Source organism: Pseudophryne corroboree, chromosome 3, assembly GCF_028390025.1.
Source record: "Pseudophryne corroboree isolate aPseCor3 chromosome 3, aPseCor3.hap2, whole genome shotgun sequence".
Taxonomy (NCBI): Eukaryota; Metazoa; Chordata; class Amphibia; order Anura; family Myobatrachidae; genus Pseudophryne; species Pseudophryne corroboree.
In genome coordinates, this window is record NC_086446.1 from 292,453,783 (window position 1) to 292,480,970 (window position 27,188).

The 27,188-nt window shown below is 44.0% G+C and overlaps 1 protein-coding gene across 1 annotated transcript in view; it reads left to right on the forward strand.

The window, feature by feature from the left end:
- Positions 1–27,188, forward strand: part of LAMA5 (laminin subunit alpha 5) — a 259,245-nt gene that overhangs the window by 95,023 nt on the left and 137,034 nt on the right. Inside the window, exons 6-10 of the mRNA XM_063959301.1 lie at positions 2,584–2,681; positions 12,937–13,052; positions 25,221–25,339; positions 25,572–25,662; positions 26,869–27,003. Coding sequence (XP_063815371.1) covers positions 2,584–2,681; positions 12,937–13,052; positions 25,221–25,339; positions 25,572–25,662; positions 26,869–27,003 — 559 coding nt within the window. The remainder of the gene's footprint in view (positions 1–2,583; positions 2,682–12,936; positions 13,053–25,220; positions 25,340–25,571; positions 25,663–26,868; positions 27,004–27,188) is intronic.

Sequence of the window (27,188 nt, forward strand, 5' to 3'; positions counted from 1 at the left end):
AGGTCCCTGCGACATAGTGAAAGGCAGGGCTTGACTCCCTGTACATTCCCTGGACTCTGCTTTGTCCAACCTTTTGTGTAATAAATTCACATTTGCATTTAAAACATTCCACATATCCAACCAGTCAGGTGTCGGCGTTGCCGACGGAGACACCACACTCATTTGCTCCACCTTCTCCCTAGAAGAGCCTTCCGCTTCAGACATGCCGACACACGCGTACCGACACCCCACACACTCAGGGAAATCTCTAATCTGGAGACAGTTCCCCAACAAGGCCCTTTGGAGAGACAGAGAGAGAGTATGCCAGCACACACCCAGCGCCAATGACCTTGGAAAAAATTCCCAGATAGATATAGCGCCTTTTTTATATATATTTACTGCGCCAACTAATGTGCCCCCCCCCCCCCCCCCCTTCTTTAAAACCCTCTGTCACCGTGTTCAGCAGGGTAGAGTCCAGGGAGCCAGCTTCTCAGCGGTGTGCTGTGGAGAAAATGGCGCTGGTTAGTGCTGAGGGATCAAGCTCCGCCCCCTCAGCGGCGTGCTTTGGTCCCGCTCGATTTCTTTAAAAAACTGACGGGGGATTTCCTATATACAGCCCTCAGAGCCTATATATATATTTTGGCCAGTCCTAGAGGTTTAAAATTGCTGCCCAGGGCGCCCCCCCCTGCGCCCTGCACCCTTCAGTGCCTGCCGTGTGTGTTGTGTGTGGGAGCAATGGCGTCTGCCGCCTCTGAAGTCTTCTATCTTCTCATACTCACCCGGCTTCTATCTTCCGGCTCTGTGAGGAGGACGGCGCGGCTTCGGGACGAACTGCGAGGGGAGACCTGCGTTCCGACTCCCTCTGGAGCTAATGGTGTCCAGTAGCCTAAGAAGCAGAGCCTAGCATTTAAGTAGGTCTGCTTCTCTCTCCTCAGTCCCACGATGCAGGGAGCCTGTTGCCAGCAGGGCTCCTGAAAATAAAAAACCTAACAAAAAATTATTTTTTCAGAGAAACTCAGGAGAGCTCCCTGTAGTGCACCCAGTCTCCTCTGGGCACTGTATCAAACTTAGGTCTGGAGGAGGGGCATAGAGGGAGGAGCCAGTGCACACCCATACCTAAAGTTCTTTTTAGTGCCCATGTCTCCTGCGGAGCCCGTCTATTCCCCATGGTCCTTACGGAGTCCCCAGCATCCTCTAGGACGTAAGAGAAATATCTTTAAATTCTTGGTTCGTTAAAATAAAGAGTTGAACAGACGTCCCCTGCAAATGCATTCACCGAACTAAATGCGGATGTTCCTCCATATACCAAGTTAGGCGCAATTATGCCCCTGTGGGTGCACACAGCCCTTTATCCATACGTCTGGTGTGATGACAATCATTATAATCAGTGCGCACCTGCATCTGTCCTGTCCTTGGTGTAAAACACCCATCTGAAAACAGCCACATTTACACATACGCACTTCTCTGCATAGACCATGGTTGCATCAAGGCACCTTTATCATACAGAGCCTATGTGCAAGCAGTGCTCCAATGCTCTTTCAGCCACTGATTTGCGCATGACTCAGTATCACCCTGTAAGTTTGGCTACGGAGTACGTAGCTTGCGCAGTGTGGGAACCCGCAAGATTCCTCTGCAAAACTACATAAGTACAGTAAAGTGCTGTGTATATTGTTTACACTATATATATATATATATATATATATACACACACACACACACACACACACACACACACACACACACACACACACACACACACACACACACACACACACGTTTGTCCTTTCCACAGCTGTTGGAGAGTGGTTACTTCCATCTGTCAGACACATGAAATACATAATAGGTCAGACATAGTGGCACTTACACCCTAGGAGGAAATTGCAGGTTAAATATATAAATAAAGACATTGTCTGATTGTGTACTCACACATCGTAATCAGATCAGTAAATATATTACATTGGCTTCATATCAGGCCTGGTGTAAAAGCTGTCCTATAAGATTTCTTTTTGTGATGTTACCTTGGGAACATAGGGGGTAATTCCAAGTTGATCGCAGCAGGAAATTTTTTAGCAGTTGGGCAAAACCATGTGCACTGCAGGGGGGGCAGATATAACATTTGCAGAGAGAGTTAGATTTGGGTGGGTTATTTTGTTTCTGTGCAGGGTAAATACTGGCTGCTTTATTTTTACACTGCAATTTAGATTGCAGATTGAACTCACCACACCCAAATCTAACTCTCTGCACATGTTATATCTGCCTCCCCTGCAGTGCACATGGTTTTGCCCAACTGCTAAAAAATTTCCTGCTGCGATCAACTTGGAATTACCCCCATAGTGGAGGAGATTCAATTGTTTGAAACGTCAGGTGGGTGTCTGTTTTTTCCTATCTAATAGACAGGAAAAAGACACCCAACCGATTTTTAAAAAATGTGAATTCCCCCCAATGAGTATAATGTCAACAAATTTTGTTTGTGTTGTCTGTGTAAATAGGTACATATATACCTCCTCTGCATTGTGCTCTTGCCATCACATTATCTTTAGTGATTTACGTTAAATGGTGTCCATAGCCACACGTGGGTAACCACACACATCTGCTTTATTTCAGTATTACTATAGCATCAAGGATATCAGTATCGGGGGACGCTGCGTCTGTAATGGCCATGCTGAGGTGTGCAATGCAAAGGACCATTCAAACCCTTACAGGTAAAATAGACAAAGAAAATGATTGCTGCACAGGTAACTGCAGAAATGATGATGCGATCCACTGCAACCAATCAGATTCTATATCCCGGTATTTTTTTTTAGTACAGTTTAAAATCCATTTAACTGGTTGGTGTTACCTATGTTCAATTTTTTTTTAAATATGGAGTGTTTGTCTATTCTGTTTATTTTAATGTATTATTAGGTGCCGAGATGTGATATGGATAAGAGGGGTAAATGTATGAAGCAGTGATAATAGTGGAGAAGTTGCCCATGGCAACCAATCAGCTGCTCTGTATAATTGTATAGTATGCAAATTATAAATGTTACTTCAATGCTGATTGGTTGCCATGGGCAACTTCTCCACTGGCTCACTTATCCACTCTTTTCAGTGCTTCATACATTTACCCCAATGTAAGAAATCCAATTTGGCTGAGTTGAGGGTCTTAAATGTTTTTGCAGTATGATCATAATTTTTGTGCCTGTGTAATTTAGTAGCGGTGGCGGAGCTAAATTTTTGGGACCCTGTAGCTTGAACTGATATGGGGGGCCCCTTCGCAACCACCAATAGGGCAACATCAAACAAGGTCCAAAGGGCCTTGCTGCCCTTGCAAGGGCCTCGAGTCCCAGACAGTGGAGAATGGGGTGGTGAGGTGTAGTCCATACAGTGAGCCCCTTCACTTTTAAAATATAATAGTAAGAGGCAGATATACTAAGCCTTTGGAGAGAGATAGGGGTATATGCAATTGCGGTCGAATTCCCGAATTCGACAATGCAATTCAGTACTTTTCGACAAAAAAACGGACTTTCCAAATTCGACTTTTTGAAATTCGACATTTGTCAAATTCGACATCTCTGCAATGGTACAAATGCGGCAATTCGACAAAAGTATATTCAATTGAAGTTTGTAAATTCGACAACAGTGCTTTTAGACAGTAAATTCGTCATTTTCAATCCGCCACACTTTGCTGGCGGAATCTAATAAAAAAAATTAAAAGCATGATTTTTTGTGTGTTTTTTTTATTGGTAATAGCATATCTATTTATATTAGAAGGGATTAGGTACTGGGTTTGTCTATTTTGGAGGCACAAGTATTATTTATATATTTTTAAAAATATTATTATTATTTTTTTTTTTTTAAATGGAATGTTAAAAATCAGAAAAAAAATTGCGTGGGGTCCCCCCTACTACTACTTCGTGGCACTCTCCTGATTGGCTGTATGCGCGTCTGCTGGCAGACAGCGCATCGCGCAGCTCCCTCCATTAGTTTCAATGGTGGGAACTTTGGGGTCAGCGGTGGGGTTACCCGCGGTCAGCCGCTGACCGCGGGTGACCTCACCGCTGACCGCAAAGTTCCCACCATTGAATATAATGGAGAGGCTTTGCGATGCGCTGTCTGACAGCTCTGACGCGCATAGCCAATCAGCAGAGTGCCAGGACGTTGCGCTCGCTGATTGGCTGAAGGGACCTTTCTGTGACAGCAGTCACGGGGGGGGGGGGTCTCTGCATTCGGGGAAAGGGGTCCCATGTGTAAACATGGGACCCCTTTCAGTCCGTTTGGTCTGGGTGTTCGTTTTGTTGTTTTGCCAAGTACGAGGATTGTTTTAAAAGATCCGGACACTGGATTGAGGTGAGTATAATTTTATTCACAGGTACACCGTGGATTCTACTTGGACAAGTGGACAGAGGTCGGCGTGTGAACATAGGTAAGTATGTGTGTGTCGACATGTGGGAAATAAAGTTTTACTCTCACGGTGTGCGTGTCCTGTTTTTATTTGGGTATTTTTTTTCCAGTAGAACTACAGGTACCAGCGGGCCCGTTTTTCTCCTGCATGCTGGTACTTGTGGTTCTCCAAGTACCAGCTTGCGGGGGAGGCTTGCTGGGACTTGTAGTACTACTGGAAAAAACAATATTCTTTCAATTTTCTCAAGGCTATCAGCCCCCCATCCGCAGCCCTTGGATGGGGGGGACAGCCTCGGGCTTCACCCCTGGCCCTTGGGTGGCTGGGGGGGGGACCCCTTGATTGAAGGGGTCCCCACTCCCCCAGGGTACCCCGGCCAGGGGTGACTAGTTGGATATTTAATGCCACGGCCGCAGGGCGCTGTATAAAAGTGACCCCCGGCTGTGGCATTATCTGTCCAGCTAGTGGAGCCCGATGCTGGTGTAAAAAATACGGGGGACCCCTACTCTTTTTGTCCCCCGTATTTTTTGCACCAGCACCAGGCGCAGAGCCCGGTGCTGGTTTTAAAAATACGGGGGATCCCCTGTCAGTTTTCCCCCCGGATTTTTAGAACCAGGACCGGCTCGAAGACCCCGAGGCTGGTTATGCTTTGGAGGGGGGACCCCACGCAATTTTTTTCCGGGTTTTTTTTACTGTTTTTTCCCGTTTTTTAAAAATCGGATCAAAATCCGTCAAATCGGCCGTTTTTCGACAGCGGGACTGTCGAATCCGTTTTTTATTGAATATGTTGAATTCCGGCACCCACTTGCCGGAATTCGACGGTCGAATTGTGTCGAATTAAAAAACGGGCGAAAAATTGCCGCGATTCGCCGGTAATTGCATATACCCCATAAAGTACAGAGAGAGAGACTACCAACTAACCAGCTCTAAGCTGCCACTTTTCAAACACAGCCTGTAACATGGCAGTCAGGAGCTGATTGGCTGGTACTTTATCTCTCTCCACTTTATCACTCTCCAAGGTTTAGTACATCTGCCCCTAAATGTTGCCTGTTTCTCTGGATGGAAAACTGTTAAGAATATTATACAATGTAGAAGTAAAAGCTGTAACATGTTCAAATTCTCGCCAGTATGGTTTAACCTATTTGACTTGCTTGAATTTAGCTCAGATTTTTAGTCTATAGAAAGTGCTTTATATCCCATTTCCAACTGCCCTGTCTGATTCATATAATTGTTAGAAATCAAGATTTATATAGATGTCATGTTTATTTAATATCAGATGTGAAAGGGTCGCTTGCACAATGAATACAGCCAGTTTACAAGCTGTATTGCCAGTAAATGCGACTATATTTGCTAAATGAATTCCTTTACAATATGTGGCATTGCACAATCACTTGCACAGAATGAATGACACTTATAAGCCCAGTAGAAGTCTATTTGAGTGACTGATAGCTTGGAAACCTCCTTGGTGTCCCTCTCCTAATGCGAGGCGGCTGTGTTTCATGCTAGTCACCTAAAAATAAATTACTGGGGCCTAGACACTTCTGTCAGTGCAGTAGATTTATGTTAATGGCCTTTGCACTGTTCCCTGTTTTCTCTGCACTGCCCTCCAGCAGGGCTAAGAGACTGAATATAATCTATGTTTTACAAAAAAGCCTTCTAGGTGAGAAATTTGTCAGGAGAGTCATAGCATAGCTCTGGTGGGCTTTATGTGCTGCTCTCTGAGGTAAAACACAGCCTTTGATCACAGATCATCAACGCAGTTCCTGCTGACAAGAGTAGCAGATTCCAAGTCAGAAACTGACAGCTTTCAGAGTGCAGAAAAAGAAAAATGCCATCTGCCCTCAATGAGCTGTAGTGGGGATTTGTGCTTTCAGGCCATTGCTCATACTATGTGGTCATATATAATTCTTCATACTAACTTCCAGCTCAAGGGAACACCATTTACTGAAAATGATTATGCCTGCACTCAGCCTATACATACATAAATGGTTTTCTTTTTCTCCCAGTTACCCTGATTTATGGTGCAGTATGTACCTTACTGCATGCAACCTTTACTATATAGATTGTCTTTCGTGATTTTTTGTTTTACCATGTGTTTAATAGAATTAGTTCCAGTTGCTCTGGGATACAACACATCTCTGTTGGGTAATGCATGGTGAATACAGTTGTATCTATAGAGAGGTTTGGTGTATTATTTAGGGAAACAAAAACAAACAGCACTGCCTAGTTATTCCTATGGTAAGCTTTTATATGGGACTTAAAAGTATAGATGGAATCTTGTATCTAGTAAAAGCTGCAGGGGAGCACACACATTCATATAAATTAAAGGCATCTGAAGATAGAAAACGTATTTTCAGGATACATTGTATTATGATTATTCTTATTATCATTTATTTATATAGTGCACACATATGCTGCAGCGCTTTTAAGATACTATTTTGCCCTTTCACATCAGTACCTGCCCCAGTGGAGCTTATAGTCTATGGGGATAATTCAGACCTAATCGCTGCTGTGCGTTTTTGCACAGCGGGCGATCAGATCTGAACTGCGCATGCGTACGCACCGCACTGCGCCGGTGCGTCAGACGACTGCTCCGGACATCGGTGCGCGCACGGGCGATCGCAAGGTGATTGACAGGAAGAGGCCGTTTGTGGGTGGCAACTGTCGGTTTTACAGGAGTGTCCAGAGAAGCGCAGGAGGGACCAGGCGTTTTGAGGGAGGGTGTCTGACGTCCACTCCGGCCCCGATCAGCATGAAGCAAACGCAGCAGCTGTGTAAGTCCTGGGCAGTGCAGAGACTGCGCAAACTGATGTTTGTGCAGGTCTCCTACAAAAGCGATCGCACACCTGGACACACCATATACCCTCCCCCTGTAGGCGGCGACTATCTGATCGCAGGGATGCAAAAAATGCACCCTAACGATCAGGTCTGAATTAACCCCTATATTCCTTACCACATATACATGCACATACTTACACACTAGGGTTAATTTATTTGTTGGGAGCCAATTAACCTACCAGTGTATTTTTGGATTGCTGGAGGAAACCCACGCAAGCACAGGGGGAATATACAAACTCCACACAGTTAGGGCCGTGGTGGGAATTGAACCCCTGACCTCAGTGCTGTTTTATTTATTTATATATATATATATATATATTATATACACACACACACCTATCTATCTATATATCCATATATATACGCACACACACAGGGCCGGACGTAGGCATAAGCAAACTAGACAATTGCATAGGGCATCTGGTATGCCTAGGGGCACAATCCGCTTCTGCTGATTAAAATGATATGCAGCATGCCTATATTCTGTGTGTAGCATTTCGTACTTGGCAAAACAAAAAAACGCATTGAAAGGGGTCCCATGTTTACACATGGGACCCCTTTCCCCGAATGCAGAGACCCCCCGTGACTCCTGTCACAGAAAGGTCCCTTCAGCCAATCAGAAAGCGCCACTTCGTGGCACTCTCCTGATTGGCTTTGCGCGTCTGAGCTGGCAGACAGCGCATCGCACAGCTCCCCCCATTAGTTTCAATGGTGGGAACTTTGCGGTCAGCGGTGGGGTTACCCGCGGGCAGCCGCTGACCACGAGTGACCTCACCGCTGACCGCAAAGTTCCCACCATTGAAGATAATGGAGGGAGCTGTGCGATGCGCGTCTGACAGCTCCGACGCGCATACAGCCAATCAGGAGAGTGCCACGAAGTGGCGCTTCCTGATTGGCTGAAGGGACCCTCTGTGACAGTACTCGCAGGGGGTCTCTGCATTCGGGGAAAGGGGTCCCATGTGTAAACATGGGACCCCTTTCAGTCCGTCTGGTTCGGGTAAATGCGTTTTTTTGTTTTGCCAAGTACGTGGATTATAATAAAAGAACTGGACACTGGATCAGGTGAGTATAATTTTAATTTCAGGTACCCCGGACGTCGACATTGGAGACGAGGCCAGAGTCGGCGTGTCAACATAGGTAAGTATGTGTGTCGGCATGTATGTAATAAAGTTATACTTTCACGGTGTCTGTGTCCTGTTTTTATTTGGGTATTTTTTTTGCAGTAGAACTACAGGTACCAGCGCCCCCCCCCCCCCGCATGCTGGTACTTGTGGTTCATAAAGTACCGGCTTGCGGGGGAGGCTTGGTGGGACTTGTAGTTCTTCTGCAAAAAACAATATTCTTACATTTTTACACATGGCAATCAGCCCCCCATCCGCAGCCCTTGGATGGGGGGGACAGCCTCGGGCTTCACCCCTGGCCCTTGGGTGGCTGGGGGACACACACCCCTTGATTGAAGGGGTCCCCACTCCTCCAGGGTACCCCGGCCAGGGATGACTAGTTGGGTATTTAATGCCACGGCCGCAGGGCGCTGTATAAAAGTGACCCCCGGCTGTGGCATTATCTGTCCAGCTAGTGGAGCCCGGTGCTGGTACAAAAAATACGGGGGACCCCTACTCTTTTTGTCCCCCGTATTTTTTGCACCAGGACCAGGCGCAGAGCCGGTGCTGGTTGTTAAAATACGGGGGATCCCCTGTAATTTTTCCCCCCGTATTTTGGCAACCAGGACCAGCTCAAAGAGCCCGAGGCTGGTTATGCTTAGGAGGGGGGACCCCACCCTTTTTGTTTTTTTCTGATTTTTAAACCATTCCATTAAGAAAAAAAAAAATATAAATAATACTTGTGCTTCCTAAATAGACAAACCAAGTACCTAATCCCTTCTAATATAAATAGATATGCTATTACCAATAAAAAAAACACACAAAAAAAACATTATTTTTAATTTTTTTTATTAGATTCCGCCAGCAAAGTGTGGCGGATTGAAAATGACGAATTTTCTGTCTAAAAGCACTGTTGTCTAATTTACAAACTTCAATTGAATATACTTTTGTCGAAATGCCGCATTTGTACCATTGCAGAAATGTCAAATTTGACAAATGTCGAATTTCAAAAAGTCGAATTTGGAATGGCCGTTTTTTTGGCGAAAAGTACTGTATTGCATTGTCGATTTTTTATTTTTTTTTGGCGAAAATGTCCCGTTTTTCGACATTTTCGGGAATTCGACCGCAATTGCATATACCCCATAATGTGTAAGCCGCATTATGTTTATATGGACATTAATAATGTGTGTGTAAGGGGCATTACTGTGTGGTATTATGTGTATAAATGCATTACCAATGTGTGGCATTATGTGTATAAGGTGCACTACTGTGTGGCGTAATGTACAGAAAGGGCACTACTGTGTGGTCTAATGTGAATAAAGAGCAATATGGTGTGGTGTAATGTGAATAAGGAGCAATATGGTGTGGTGTAATGAGAATAAAGAGCAATATAGTGGTGGTTTAATGTGAATAAGGAGCAATTCAGTGTAATGTAATGTGAATGAGGAGTAACGTATATAAGGTAAAGTGGTACTACTGTGTGATGTAATGTGAATAAGGGACACTATCGCATGATAAATTGTGAATAAAGTTGCACTACTGTGAGGCATAATTTGAATTGGGGGTACTATTGTGTGGCCATGCCCCTTGCCAGCAAAACACATACCTTTTTGGGCTGTGCGACGAATGTGCGCACTGTTAAAGGTAGTAGAAAAAAAAAAACTGCTACGGGTGGGGGTGATGGTGCTGTGAAAGTGTTGCAGGGTCAGAGGCGGAACTAGCGGTGGTGCTAGGGGGCACCAGACAAAATCTTGCTTAGGGCATCATATTGGTTAGGGCCGGCTCTGCACACATACATAGAAAACCGCTGCACACCATACCCAGTAATGGGGTGCACACCTGCAGTATCCTGTGACAACATTGCTTAAATAATAATAATAATATATATATATATATATATATATATACACACTGCTCAAAAAAATAAAGGGAACACTAAAATAACACATCCTAGATCTGAATGAATGAAATATTCTTATTAAATACTTTGTTTTTTACATAGTTGAATGTGCTGACAACAAAATCACACAAAAATTATCAATGGAAATCAAATGTATTATCCCATGGAGGTCTGGATTTGGAGTCACACTCAGTACATCACGTCTCCTGATGTACTGGCCTGTCTCCTGGTAGCGCCTCCATGCTCTGGACACTACGCTGACAGACACAGCAAACCTTCTTGCCACAGCTCGCATTGATGTGCCATCCTGGATGAGCTGCACTACCTGAGCCACTTGTGTGGGTTGTAGGGAGGTCAAACAGGCACGTGGAGGCCACACACACTAATGAGCCTCATTTTGACTTGTTTTAAGGACATTACATCAAAGTTGGATCAGCCTGTAGTGTGTTTTTCCACTTTGATTTTGAGTGTGACTCCAAATCCAGACTTCCATGTGTTAATAAATTTGATTTCCATTGATTAATTTTTTTGTGATTTTGTTGTCAGCACATTCAACTATGTAAAGAACAAAGTATTTAATAAGAATATTTCATTCATTCAGATCTAGGATGTGTTATTTTAGTGTTCCCTTTTTTTTGAGCAGTGTATATTTATTTATTTATTTTGGAGGATAGACGGAGAGCGCACACCCGTGAATGATTAAAAGTATACAATTTTTACTTGAAACATATGCTCATGTACATCAAGGTTTAAAAAGGTCAGCATGAATGGCACAATCACCTAGCCGTCCTACAGCGATGTTTTAGCTTCCCAGCCAGCTCTGATCCCGACAGGTGACGTCACAATGTCTATGTCTTAAGCCACGTCCAACGCGTTTCGTCCAATGGGGACTTCCTGATGAAGTCCCCATTGGACGAAAAGCGTTGTATATGAGCATATGTTTCAAGCAAAAATTGTATACTTATAATCATTCACAAGTGCGCTCTCCGTTTATCCTCCAGTTTTCATTATACTCCAGGGACGTGGAGTGGATTGAAGCGGCACTTGGATGGTTTGAAAAACTCTGATACCCTAGGGATCATTTGCACAAGGACTGAGTACTGTTCCACAAATATATATGTGTGTATATATATGTATGTGTATTTATATATATATATATATATATATACACACATACATATATATATATATATGTGTGTGTGTGTGTGTGTGTGTGTGTGTGTGTGTGTGTGTGTATATATATATATATATATATATATATATATATATATATATATATATATATATATTATATAGATGTGCCCTCATACATCTAACCTTAATTCTCCATATGGGGCAAGACGCCTGGAGCAACTGAGCCACCAAGCGCTGTGCGACTTGGTTTGCTTCAAGCGTCGTTTTCCCCAAGAATACATCTCAGTCGCAAACTGATGTGACATGCCACTTTTTGAGACTGCACTGATTAATTTGAAATGCAACACTTGTATATCTGTGTGCATCTGTATACGACACACAACAGAACTTAGAGTGTATAAAAGCTATGGCCGCTGCATCATAACACTTCTTATTCAGATTCAGTTACACATAGATATACTAGTTTCGTATATCACAATAATCAGGGCAGTCTCATGAAGCGGCTTTTCATACCTGCTTGCAACTAAGATGCATTTTCTGGGGGAAAAGACGCATGTAACCTTATGCACCAAAAAGGGCTGTATGGCACGACTGCAGCAATAGTGTATGAGGACACAACTGGTTTTATACAGATGATTGGAAGGTTCACTTGCAGAGAAAGACAAACAAGTTATATAAAGACTAATAAGTTAGAAGGACAAGTTATACTGAAGCAGGGAAAATTTTAGTCCATTCCATCTGTAAATTCTCTTGAAATATGAATATGAGTTAAATCGCCAGTGATTCCCTTTTAGTCACTGATTATTGGTAAGGAATACAATTGCATAGATATATACAAGGCCATCTATTTCCAACGCTGCAGATTCTCATTTACCTGACACTCTCTTCCTCTCTTCCAAAGTTTGACCTGCTTTTGTTTTTCTGTTTCTATTTTCATTCCAAACTCTTCATCCCCTCCACTATTAGCACCTGGATGTTCCTCTCACAGTCTAACCTTCACCTTGCTCCTCTCTAGTAACCTCACCTTCCAAGCCCTACCTGCAACACACATTACACCTTGCTCTTCCACCCCTCCAATAACATTTATCCTGCTCTTCCACCCAACCAAAAATAATTATCTCTTACCCTTCCAGCCATCTACTAAAACGCATCTTGTCCTTCTGCCCTCCCTCACTCCCTTTTCTAATCCTTCGCCTTACCCATCTTGCGTAATCTGCATCTAGTATTTCTCTTCTCCAGTGACCTTCACTTTGTTCTTCCACTCTTCCAATGACCTTTACCCTGTTTTGTTTTTACTCCAATCATACACTAACCTTCATTCAGTCAATTCATTTACAGTACGAATGAGATTACTATAGCTACATATTACAGAATGTTCCTAAATTCTGCTGAGTTCAGTGAATCCCTCTTTAGTCAGTGAAAATGTAATGTGATTTTAAGGGTGAAGTGCATTTAATGTGGATAACATGCTCTCTCAGAGGAACCATGATTTGCTCACAAAAGTTACAATGTAATGTTGGGGATGGACTCTTCTTGGTGGTAGTGTAATACTGAACACTCGATAAATAGATCCCTCTAGAGCTGTTTCTTTTTGTCTCATTCAGACTCCAGTGTGACTGTCAGCACAACACCTGTGGAGTGTCATGTGAGACGTGCTGTGCTGGCTACCTCCAGGTATCGTGGAAGCCGGCGACCATGGATAATGCTAATGAATGTGAACGTAAGTCCTCTCATCTGTTACTTGTCAGTGGCGCTATTTTTATACCAACTAACCAAATTATATTCCCGCACTAGAAATCACATTTCCACAGTGCTTGCCCCTTTGGTTTTTTATGCATTTCTGTGTCATCAAATACACATACCGTAAATTACCCTTTTATATGGTGTGCACATCTGCAACTAGTGTAATGCAATTTCATTATGCCAGAAAGAAACCTAAAGACATCTATTGTTCTAGGGCACTAAGGACCACACATTTCATATAAAATTCCACCTTTTTTCAGCAGGGTAGATAGGGTTCCCTAGGGAACCATCGGGGTTATAGTGGTGGATGAGAATCCGGGCACCAAACAGTTAAAGCTCTCAAGCATATCCCAGAATGCTCAGCTTCCCTTCTCTATAACCCCACCTCCAGGCACAGGTAATCCATTTTGAGTTGGTGCCTGCAGAAAGCAGTTGCACCATGACAGGGGTGCTGCATACCCTCCAAGATGACCCATTCCATTAGGTACAAAATGCTCTGTTCCTGGACTTTCTTCCAGTGGTGGCTCAAGAGATGAGGCTGCAGCACAGTCCAAAATTCAAATAGGGGAGTCACACCAACTGCTGCCCCAAACACTGCCAAACATCACTGGCAAGGACTCACTGACAGTTGTTGTGGCTCCCCTGTTTGAATTTTGGACTGTGCTGCAGCCCCGTCTCTGTAATTGCCACTGGCAAGAAAAACCAGGAACAGAGCATTTTGTACCTAGTGGAATGGGTCATGTTGGAGGGTATGGTGCTGCTAAAGCTTTTTACTTTTGTGAAGAGATTTTTATTTTTTCTCTAGATGGTAGAATTGTCAGACTACTAAGAGATTATAACAAAATGTATAAATAGTAGCAGTGTTTGAGTTTTATAATCACTTCTTTCTGTCTTCACACTTCCATTTTGATTCTAAATGATATTTTGCTAATAGGAAGATCCCATGGGGACATAAAGTTAATTAGTAATACAGGTTGAGTATCCCTTATCCAAAATGCTTGGGACCAGAGGTATTTTGGATATGGGATTTTTCCGTATTTTGGAATAATTGCATACCATAATGAGATATCATGGCGATGGGACCTAAATCTAAGCACAGAATACATTTATGTTACATATACACCTTATACACACAGCCTGAAGGTCATTTTAGCCAATATTTTTTATAACTTTGTGCATTAAACAAAGTGTGTCTACATTCACACAATTCATTTATGTTTCATATACACCTTATACACACAGCCTGAAGGTCATTTAATACAATATTTTTAATAACCTTGTGTATTAAACAAAGTTTGTGTACATTGAGCCATCAAAAAACAAAGGTTTCACTATCTCACTCTCACTCAAAAAAGTCCGTATTTCGGAATATTCCGTATTTCGGAATATTTGGATATGGGATACTCAACCTGTACTAATAAAAGTTGGAGTTGTAAATAAAATATATGGCCTCTTGTGCATTACAACACTAGTGCTCTTTTGATGGTTTATTGGTACAGTGAAGTGTCACTATTTTGTCAACTCTCCTTGAAGGAATTATGGTTTTGTCTTTTGTTATTGAATTGAAACCTTATCCTGAAGCTGTGTGAACAGATATGTTATATAGTATTTTTCTGTTCTGTTTTATGACTCTGACATCTGTTTCTGATACACAGCTGTTGTGTCATGGCGATGCTCCTCCCCCAAATGCCATTTCTTACCCACAGATACAAAGCGGTCCCTTTTCTTGCTCTTTTTAGTTGAATTTTTTTTTTTAAATCCTACTTTTGTAAATAATACAGTGTGCCCTAGCTTGTGTAAAGTTGTATGTCTATTACAGTTTTTCCATTTCTTGTTCACATGCCTGCATTGTGATTTGCTTATCATATAGTAACAATGCTAATACATTCATTAACGCCATTAAATTGACTGTATGCACGAAAGTTGCTTCTCCGACCTTTAATTTAATTGCTATGCTGACAATGGAGATATAGAGCCCAGCCTGTATTTTGGCTCTTAGGGACTGATTTAGGGGCCTAATTTGGTGCAGTTTCAATACCTCCTGCTGGGAGACAAGCTGAGAAAATTGCCATCAGCTTCTGAAACCCAGGCCTCCACACTGGGATATGGTACAGACTCCTGTAGTACAGGACGTGCATCCGGTTGGAGTTGCAGCTCTGACCAACCCTTACATGGCACAGGTCTAGCATTTTAGATGACCATTCTTATGGATGGTGGCCATGACTGTGCCAGGCTTGGAGAGTTGGTACTAATCACCAGACAGCCAAGACCACCTTCTTGGCAAGATATTAATCTAGACCTCCTAGTCCTCTTCTCTGAAGGGAAGTAATTGATTATTTCTATGTAATTAATTCCCTAGTTACTGGCAGGGGTCTTGTTCTTTCAGTGCTAGTTCACTGTCTGCATTATAGCTCTCCCAATGCCTCATCCTTATTTGTCATAATGAATATGAGTCCCAAACAACCTTATTTTATTTACTTATTCAGTAAATCAGTCAAAATTGTCTAACAGACAGTCTAGCATGTGTGTGGCCATCAGCCTTGAATGCCTGTGAGTTGTGCAACAGATCTGCCAAAACCAGCCTGGGCTAAATCTTTAGCCCAGTTTATTAGAAGTTTATAGCATGGAAACCTCCAGGTTTTGAAGCTTGTCCTAGGCTAGAAAGCAAGAATTTTCTATCTCCTACTCTTTCCACTAAAAACTCAGGGATGATCCCTATTCTCTGTGGGTGCTTGCTTACAACACTTCAGGCTACCAATATAGAAGCCGACTTGGGATCAAAGCCTGATTATTTATTTATTATTTATTACTAGTTGCGCTGCGCTATTTGGCCATTCACATCAGTCCCTGCCCCAGTTGAGCTTACAATCTATATTCCCTACCACATATATGCACACACATTCACGCTAGGGTTAATTTTTGTTGGGATCCAATTAACCCACAAGTATATTTTTGGATTGTGGGAGGAAATCGGAATACCCGGAGGAAACCCACGCAAGTACGGGGAAAATAGACGAACTCCACACAGTTGGGCCATGGTGGGAATCGAACCCATGACCTCAGTGCTGTGAGGCAGTAGTGCTAACCATTACACCATCCGTACTGCCCTATATGATGAAATCAGTGCGGGGTCTGGTAGTTTTCCTAAATATTAGAAGTGATTTTAGAGTTCTCTTTTATAGCCACGTAAGTACTAGAGTAGTGTGGCGGTCCAGTCCTGGGATGGAGCAGACTGCATTTTACTGGCGGGAGAAAAACAAAGCGGATTAGGACTTGAAGTGTTCCTCCTACTTTGATGTAGAGATGAGCGGGTTCGGTTTCTCTGAATCCGAACCCGCACGAACTTCATGTTTTTTTTCACGGGTCCGAGCGACTCGGATCTTCCCGCCTTGCTCGGTTAACCCGAGCGCGCCCGAACGTCATCATGACGCTGTCGGATTCTCGCGAGACTCGGATTCTATATAAGGAGCCGCGTGTCGCCGCCATTTTCACACGTGCATTGAGATTGATAGGGAGAGGACGTGGCTGGCGTCCTCTCCATTTAGATTAGGAGAGAGAGAGAGAGATTGACCTGAGGCTGATACTGTAGAAGAGAGTGCAGAGTTTAGTGACTGACCACAGTGACCACCAGCAGTGCAGTTGTTTTATTTAATATATCCGTTCTCTGCCTGAAAAAAACGGTACACACAGTGACTCAGTCACATACCATATCTGTGTGCACTGCTCAGCCCAGTGTGCTGCATGCCTGCATCATCTATGTATATATTATATATCTGACTGTGCTCAGCTCACACAGCTTATAATTGTGGGGGAGACTGGGGAGCACTGCAGTGCCAGTTATAGGTTATAGCAGGAGCCAGGAGTACAAGACAGTCACATACCATATCTGTGTGCACTGCTCAGCCCAGTGTGCTGCATCATCTATGTATATATTATATATCTGACTGTGCTCAGCTCACACAGCTTATAATTGTGGGGGAGACTGGGGAGCACTGCAGTGCCAGTTATAGGTTATAGCAGGAGCCAGGAGTACATATTATATTAAAATTAAACAGTGCACACTTTTGCTGCAGGAGTGCCACTGCCAGTGTGACTGACCAGTGACCTGACCACACTGACCACCAGTATAGTTAGTAGTATACTATATTGTGATTGCCTGAAAAAGTTAAACACTCGTCGTGTGACTTCACTTGTGTGGTGTTTTTTTTTTTATTCTATAAAAAACTCATTCTGCTGACAGACAGTGTCCAGCAGGTCCGTCATTATATAATATATATACCTGTCCGGCTGCAGTAGTGATATATATATATTTTTTATATCATTATTTATCATCCAGTCGCAGCAGACACAGTACGGTAGTTCACGGCTGTAGCTACCTCTGTGTCGGCACTCGGCAGTCCATCCATAATTGTATACCACCTACCCGTGGTTTTTTTTTCTTTCTTCTTTATACATACATACTACTACATCTCTTTATCAACCAGTCTATATTAGCAGCAGACACAGTACAGTACGGTAGTTCACGGCTGTGGCTACCTCTGTGTCGGCACTCGGCAGTCCGTCCATAATTGTATACCACCTAACCGTGTTTTTTTTTCTTTCTTCTTTATACATACATACTACGACATCTCTTTATCAACCAGTCTATATTAGCAGCAGACACAGTACAGTACGGTAGTTCACGGCTGTGGCTACCTCTGTGTCGGCACTCGGCAGTCCGTCCATAATTGTATACCACCTAACCGTGGTTTTTTTTTCTTTCTTCTTCATACATACATACTACGACATCTCTTTATCAACCAGTCTATATTAGCAGCAGACACAGTACAGTACGGTAGTTCACGGCTGTGGCTACCTCTGTGTCGGCACTCGGCAGTCCGTCCATAATTGTATACCACCTAACCGTGGTTTTTTTTTCTTTCTTCTTTATACATACATACTACGACATCTCTTTATCAACCAGTCTATATTAGCAGCAGACACAGTACAGTACGGTAGTTCACGGCTGTGGCTACCTCTGTGTCGGCACTCGGCAGTCCGTCCATAATTGTATACCACCTAACCGTGGTTTTTTTTTCTTTCTTCTTCATACATACATACATACTACGACATCTCTTTATCAACCAGTCTATATTAGCAGCAGACACAGTACAGTACGGTAGTTCACGGCTGTGGCTACCTCTGTGTCGGCACTCGGCAGTCCGTCCATAATTGTATACCACCTACCCGTGGTTTTTTTTTTCTTTCTTCATACATACATACATACTACGACATCTCTTTATCAACCAGTCTATATTAGCAGCAGACACAGTACAGTACGGTAGTTCACGGCTGTGGCTACCTCTGTGTCGGCACTCGGCAGTCCGTCCATAATTGTATACCACCTAACCGTGGTTTTTTTTTCTTTCTTCTTCATACATACATACTACGACATCTCTTTATCAACCAGTCTATATTAGCAGCAGACACAGTACGGTAGTTCACGGCTGTAGCTACCTCTGTGTCGGCACTCGGCAGTCCGTCCATAATTGTATACTAGTATCCATCCATCTCCATTGTTTACCTGAGGTGCCTTTTAGTTGTGCCTATTAAAATATGGAGAACAAAAATGTTGAGGTTCCAAAATTAGGGAAAGATCAAGATCCACTTCCACCTCGTGCTGAAGCTGCTGCCACTAGTCATGGCCGAGACGATGAAATGCCAGCAACGTCGTCTGCCAAGGCCGATGCCCAATGTCATAGTACAGAGCATGTCAAATCCAAAACACCAAATATCAGTAAAAAAAGGACTCCAAAACCTAAAATAAAATTGTCGGAGGAGAAGCGTAAACTTGCCAATATGCCATTTACCACACGGAGTGGCAAGGAACGGCTGAGGCCCTGGCCTATGTTCATGGCTAGTGGTTCAGCTTCACATGAGGATGGAGGCACTCAGCCTCTCGCTAGAAAAATGAAAAGACTCAAGCTGGCAAAAGCAGTAGCACCGCAAAGAACTGTGCGTTCTTCGAAATCCCAAATCCACAAGGAGAGTCCAATTGTGTCGGTTGCGAAACCTGACCTTCCCAACACTGGACGTGAAGAGCATGCGCCTTCCACCATTTGCACGCCCCCTGCAAGTGCTGGAAGGAGCACCCGCAGTCCAGTTCCTGATAGTCAGATTGAAGATGTCAGTGTTGAAGTACACCAGGATGAGGAGGATATGGGTGTTGCTGGCGCTGGGGAGGAAATTGACCAGGAGGATTCTGATGGTGAGGTGGTTTGTTTAAGTCAGGCACCCGGGGAGACACCTGTTGTCCGTGGGAGGAATATGGCCGTTGACATGCCTGGTGAAAATACCAAAAAAATCAGCTCTTCGGTGTGGAACTATTTCAACAGAAATGCGGACAACAGGTGTCAAGCCGTGTGTTCCCTTTGTCAAGCTGTAATAAGTAGGGGTAAGGACGTTAACCACCTCGGAACATCCTCCCTTATACGTCACCTGCAGCGCATTCATAATAAGTCAGTGACAAGTTCAAAAACTTTGGGTGACAGCGGAAGCAGTCCACTGACCAGTAAATCCCTTCCTCTTGTAACCAAGCTCACGCAAACCACCCCACCAACTCCCTCAGTGTCAATTTCCTCCTTCCCCAGGAATGCCAATAGTCCTGCAGGCAATGTCACTGGCAATTCTGACGAGTCCTCTCCTGCCTGGGATTCCTCCGATGCATCCTTGCGTGTAACGCCTACTGCTGCTGGCGCTGCTGTTGTTGCTGCTGGGAGTCGATGGTCATCCCAGAGGGGAAGTCGTAAGCCCACTTGTACTACTTCCAGTAAGCAATTGACTGTTCAACAGTCCTTTGCGAGGAAGATGAAATATCACAGCAGTCATCCTGCTGCAAAGCGGATAACTGAGGCCTTGACAACTATGTTGGTGTTAGACGTGCGTCCGGTATCCGCCGTTAGTTCACAGGGAACTAGACAATTTATTGAGGCAGTGTGCCCCCGTTACCAAATACCATCTAGGTTCCACTTCTCTAGGCAGGCGATACCGAGAATGTACACGGACGTCAGAAAAAGACTCACCAGTGTCCTAAAAAATGCAGTTGTACCCAATGTCCACTTAACCACGGACATGTGGACAAGTGGAGCAGGGCAGGGTCAGGACTATATGACTGTGACAGCCCACTGGGTAGATGTATGGACTCCCGCCGCAAGAACAGCAGCGGCGGCACCAGTAGCAGCATTTCGCAAACGCCAACTCTTTCCTAGGCAGGCTACGCTTTGTATCACCGGTTTCCAGAATACGCACACAGCTGAAAACCTCTTACGGCAACTGAGGAAGATCATCGCGGAATGGCTTACCCCAATTGGACTCTCCTGTGGATTTGTGGCATCGGACAACGCCAGCAATATTGTGTGTGCATTAAATATGGGCAAATTCCAGCACGTCCCATGTTTTGCACATACCTTGAATTTGGTGGTGCAGAATTATTTAAAAAACGACAGGGGCGTGCAAGAGATGCTGTCGGTGGCCAGAAAAATTGCGGGACACTTTCGGCGTACAGGCACCACGTACAGAAGACTGGAGCACCACCAAAAACTACTGAACCTGCCCTGCCATCATCTGAAGCAAGAAGTGGTAACGAGGTGGAATTCAACCCTCTATATGCTTCAGAGGTTGGAGGAGCAGCAAAAGGCCATTCAAGCCTATACAATTGAGCACGATATAGGAGGTGGAATGCACCTGTCTCAAGCGCAGTGGAGAATGATTTCAACGTTGTGCAAGGTTCTGATGCCCTTTGAACTTGCCACACGTGAAGTCAGTTCAGACACTGCCAGCCTGAGTCAGGTCATTCCCCTCATCAGGCTTTTGCAGAAGAAGCTGGAGACATTGAAGGAGGAGCTAACACGGAGCGATTCCGCTAGGCATGTGGGACTTGTGGATGGAGCCCTTAATTCGCTTAACAAGGATTCACGGGTGGTCAATCTGTTGAAATCAGAGCACTACATTTTGGCCACCGTGCTCGATCCTAGATTTAAAGCCTACCTTGGATCTCTCTTTCCGGCAGACACAAGTCTGCTGGGGTTGAAAGACCTGCTGGTGAGAAAATTGTCAAGTCAAGCGGAACGCGACCTGTCAACATCTCCTCCTTCACATTCTCCCGCAACTGGGGGTGCGAGGAAAAGGCTCAGAATTCCGAGCCCACCCGCTGGCGGTGATGCAGGGCAGTCTGGAGCGACTGCTGATGCTGACATCTGGTCCGGACTGAAGGACCTGACAACGATTACGGACATGTCGTCTACTGTCACTGCATATGATTCTCTCACCATTGAAAGAATGGTGGAGGATTATATGAGTGACCGCATCCAAGTAGGCACGTCACACAGTCCATACTTATACTGGCAGGAAAAAGAGGCAATTTGGAGGCCATTGCACAAACTGGCTTTATTCTACCTAAGTTGCCCTCCCACAAGTGTGTACTCCGAAAGAGTGTTTAGTGCCGCCGCTCACCTTGTCAGCAATCGGCGTACGAGGTTACATCCAGAAAATGTGGAGAAGATGATGTTCATTAAAATGAATTATAATCAATTCCTCCGCGGAGACATTGACCAGCAGCAATTGCCTCCACAAAGTACACAGGGAGCTGAGATGGTGGATTCCAGTGGGGACGAATTGATAATCTGTGAGGAGGGGGATGTACACGGTGATATATCGGAGGGTGATGATGAGGTGGACATCTTGCCTCTGTAGAGCCAGTTTGTGCAAGGAGAGATTAATTGCTTCTTTTTTGGGGGGGGTCCAAACCAACCCGTCATATCAGTCACAGTCGTGTGGCAGACCCTGTCACTGAAATGATGGGTTGGTTAAAGTGTGCATGTCCTGTTTTGTTTATACAACATAAGGGTGGGTGGGAGGGCCCAAGGACAATTCCATCTTGCACCTCTTTTTTCTTTTATTTTTCTTTGCGTCATGTGCTGTTTGGGGAGGGTTTTTTGGAAGGGACATCCTGCGTGACACTGCAGTGCCACTCCTAAATGGGCCCGGTGTTTGTGTCGGCCACTAGGGTCGCTAATCTTACTCACACAGTCAGCTACCTCATTGCGCCTCTTTTTTTCTTTGCGTCATGTGCTGATTGGGGAGGGTTTTTTGGAAGGGACATCCTGCGTGACACTGCAGTGCCACTCCTAAATGGGCCCGGTGTTTGTGTCGGCCACTAGGGTCGCTAATCTTACTCACACAGTCAGCTACCTCATTGCGCCTCTTTTTTTCTTTGCGTCATGTGCTGATTGGGGAGGGTTTTTTGGAAGGGACATCCTGCGTGACACTGCAGTGCCACTCCTAAATGGGCCCGGTGTTTGTGTCGGCCACTAGGGTCGCTAATCTTACTCACACAGTCAGCTACCTCATTGCGCCTCTTTTTTTCTTTGCGTCATGTGCTGATTGGGGAGGGTTTTTTGGAAGGGACATCCTGCGTGACACTGCAGTGCCACTCCTAAATGGGCCCGGTGTTTGTGTCGGCCACTAGGGTCGCTAATCTTACTCACACAGTCAGCTACCTCATTGCGCCTCTTTTTTTCTTTGCGTCATGTGCTGATTGGGGAGGGTTTTTTGGAAGGGACATCCTGCGTGACACTGCAGTGCCACTCCTAAATGGGCCCGGTGTTTGTGTCGGCCACTAGGGTCGCTAATCTTACTCACACAGTCAGCTACCTCATTGAGCCTCTTTTTTTCTTTGCGTCATGTGCTGATTGGGGAGGGTTTTTTGGAAGGGACATCCTGCGTGACACTGCAGTGCCACTCCTAAATGGGCCCGGTGTTTGTGTCGGCCACTAGGGTCGCTAATCTTACTCACACAGTCAGCTACCTCATTGCGCCTCTTTTTTTCTTTGCGTCATGTGCTGATTGGGGAGGGTTTTTTGGAAGGGACATCCTGCGTGACACTGCAGTGCCACTCCTAAATGGGCCCGGTGTTTGTGTCGGCCACTAGGGTCGCTAATCTTACTCACACAGTCAGCTACCTCATTGCGCCTCTTTTTTTCTTTGCGTCATGTGCTGATTGGGGAGGGTTTTTTGGAAGGGACATCCTGCGTGACACTGCAGTGCCACTCCTAAATGGGCCCGGTGTTTGTGTCGGCCACTAGGGTCGCTAATCTTACTCACACAGTCAGCTACCTCATTGCGCCTCTTTTTTTCTTTGCGTCATGTGCTGATTGGGGAGGGTTTTTTGGAAGGGACATCCTGCGTGACACTGCAGTGCCACTCCTAAATGGGCCCGGTGTTTGTGTCGGCCACTAGGGTCGCTTATCTTACTCACACAGTCAGCTACCTCATTGCGCCTCTTTTTTTCTTTGCGTCATGTGCTGTTTGGGGAGGGTTTTTTGGAAGGGACATCCTGCGTGACACTGCAGTGCCACTCCTAGATGGGCCAGGTGTTTGTGTCGGCCACTAGTGTCGCTTAGCTTAGTCATCCAGCGACCTTGGTGCAAATTTTAGGACTAAAAATAATATTGTGAGGTGTGAGGTATTCAGAATAGACTGAAAATGAGTGGAAATTATGGTTTTTGAGGTTAATAATAATATGGGATCAAAATGACCCCCAAATTCTATGATTTAAGCTGTTTTTTAGTGTTTTTTTAAAAAAACACCCGAATCCAAAACACACCCGAATCCGACAAAAAAAATTCGGTGAGGTTTTGCCAAAACGCGGTCGAACCCAAAACACGGCCGCGGAACCGAACCCAAAACCAAAACACAAAACCCGAAAAATTTCAGGCGCTCATCTCTACTTTGATGAGGGTTCTTCTAGACATCAAGGATTAGACATTTTATTATAGACTGTGCAGCAGGTTCTTAACTTTCTAGACACAGAGGAGCTGGATTCTCCTGACACTAGTAGGACAAAATAGTATCTACATGGACATCTTTATTTAAAAGACAGACTTGTCTTGCCAGCCCATTTTGAGCTTCAGTTAGATTCAAGATTCAGAATCTCTGAGGTTGTCATCAACATCATGGAGCAGAACGAGTTCATAGATGTTCCAATCCAGGAAGGTCACCAGTACCTTCTCCGTTCTGCAGTTCAGGTACATCAGTACCAGTTTCGGCTCTACCATTCGGACTGGGGACTTCGCTAAGAGTATATATGTATATAATAGAATTCACAGCTGTTCTTCTGAGGTCTAGGAGGGTGACCATTATTCCTTACCTGGAAGATCTGTTGATCACTTAAAGACATTTTCTTTTAATGGAAGTACAACAATTCTGTTTCCCAACATGAGGGACCAGTGGAAGCTCATCCTCCATGCTCTTTTTTTTTTTTATGGCCACTCCAACTGCTCAGGCAAATGATGCAAACTGTTTAGTAGTAAAATGTGTAATTACTGTATGTCACATTTTGAGGAGGCTTGAATAGAGCTGCGAATGAGACAGGAATGTGAGATTAAGACATCTTTAATTGTATGAAAAAATTATAGTGGGGAGATATCAAGTCAATGCGTTCTTCTTTCTGTGTTTCAGTGTCTGTTATTGGAGCTTTGTATGTAGCTGTCATTGTGTTTGTTGGTGGGAGTTTTGTGTGTGAACTGATACTTTTATCATAAGGAATAATATTACTCCTACTGTAAATGACTACCAATTGTAGATGTCACTTTGGTGTTCAATAGTATAGATAAAAACACACCAACATTGATCAGTGACTTCTTATAACTTTATATACAAGGCGCAAATGTTGTGGTAAATACACCTTTAATCCTATAAAATCTGAGAAACCAATAAAAATTTAGTTATTAGCTTATATTTTCTGGTAAATATATGTTGTGTATTATGCTCATTATCTATAATGTATATGTTTTTTAAACCTTTTTATCTCTTGCCTGAAATTCTTGTGACCTAGCCAGCCTAGTAGGTACAACTTAAATGTATGTAATGAAACAATGGTTGGGATTGTATAAGAAGTTATTATACAATATTTTTCATTAAAAAACCCCAAAACCTTAAGCCCCAATGTTAAGTGTACTCATTTTGAATATCTCTTATGATGCCAAGTATATCCTTACAGATTTATTATGATGATTTTGGGTGCATATGTGAAGAGGATTGCATGCTAAAAACTGCTGGTCAGTATAGGATGTTTCAATCCTTTGACTTTTATGTTTCTATATTACAGCTTGTAACTGTAATGGGCACGCATACGACTGTTACTATGATCCAGAGGTGGACAGGCGTAGAGCAAGCATGAACCGGGAAGGGCAGTACGTTGGAGGTGGGGTCTGCTTAGATTGCCAGGTAAGTGTCGCACTAGTGGTCGGTACATTTCCTCCATACTTTCTAGTCATTACGTTATAATAAACGTCTAGAACTGTCCTGCGTCATCTGTCTAGTCATTTTGCTGTATGTACTTTTACCTTTAACTATTTACGGTGCTATAGAACCCTTGTGGTGCTTTATGTAAAAAAGATAAATAAGGGCAAGGTACTGAATATACTGAAGATGATGATAATAAAATATGTTTTCATAGCATAATACAGATGGTGTCAATTGTGAGCGATGTCAGCACGGATACTACAAATCACCTGATCATCCTACTGACTCTCCGTATACCTGTCTACGTAAGTAGCATCAGACTGGTCCTGTATGGTACAATATACAGTATATGTAATTACCACTCCACTGACTCTAAATATCAGTCACTGTATCAACACCACTCCATACACACTTGTTACTATAACTACAACCTCATAGACTTTTATGTATGCCCCAGAAATGTCATACTACTGTTAATGGAACTATCAACATAATCACTACCCCAGTAACCATGTACTCATAACAATGTAACAAGGGGCTGGCTGGCAACTTTTAGCCTGGGGGCAAATGTAATCAAGTGGCCTTTGCTTTTATTGCCCTCCTTGCATACCTTCCTGCCTCTCATTGATTCCTACCTGCATGTATCCCTGACTGCACACTCTATAGCTGTGTCTCAGGAAGGTATGTATCGTGATCCCAGGATCCCGTATCCTGGTGAGTATTTTAACCATATCCCTAACCCACCCCTCCCGTAGCCTAACCATCCCTCCATAGTGCCTACCCCTAACCCCAGTACTTACTGTAGGGATTCTAACCATCTGGATGCCACAGTCCGCATTCTGACTGTTGGGATCCCAACTGCCTGGATCCTGACTGCATCCCCTGTGTCCCATTACCCCCTCCATAGCTCTCTCTCATTGCCAGTTCCTTACATATAACACTGAGGCCATTGCAGCGCACACTGACACTCTCACATCTCACTCACCCCACAGTGCACACTGACCCCCAGGCTCATCCCCTAACAGCTCTCACTGTCCACCTCAGTGCACTCACTGACCTCCCTGACAGCACTCATCCCTCTTTCACTGAAGCCCTAACAGTTCATACACCACCCCCTGACTCTCCCCCCCTCCCTCCACCCCACAGCACTCACTTGCCCCCTTACTGACCACTGACAGTGTACTTGTCAATGTAACTACCTCTCCACTGACTATACATGTCTGTCTGTGACTGTAACTACCTGCATACTGACTTCATACAAACTAGTCACTGTAACTTCCCCAATTGTGGCAATAAAATCTTTCAGTTTGATTTCCACTCCACGCATATGGTACTGTAACTAACACCACCCAATTTATACACCTGTCAATGTAACTAACATCTCACTGACCTTTAGTATATATCCATTTACTATTCTGAGTATTTAAATTTATTGAGAAGTAATTTACATGAGATATATTGTAATAGGATGATAATTGGTTGGTGAAATGCTGTTTATGTCTTTCTGGCAGATTGTTCCTGTGACTCTGAGTATATGAGTGGAACTTGTGAGGATCTGACAGGAAGATGCTACTGCAAACCTAACTATACGGGCGAGGACTGTGGCTCTTGCGCTGAAGGATATACAGATTTTCCTCAGTGTTACCGTAAGCCTGACTCTTACTTTCAGCTTGCAGAATGGACCTCGATGTTGCTGGATATAAAGCATGAGTTTATGGAAAAGAAACTTGTAAAATAAGCGTTTTGTTGTAGTGTATAATATGAATAATATTGGTGGTGTTGATTGTGGCTGTAAAGGTTGACACAGCCAGTAATGTTAATTTAGTGAAGG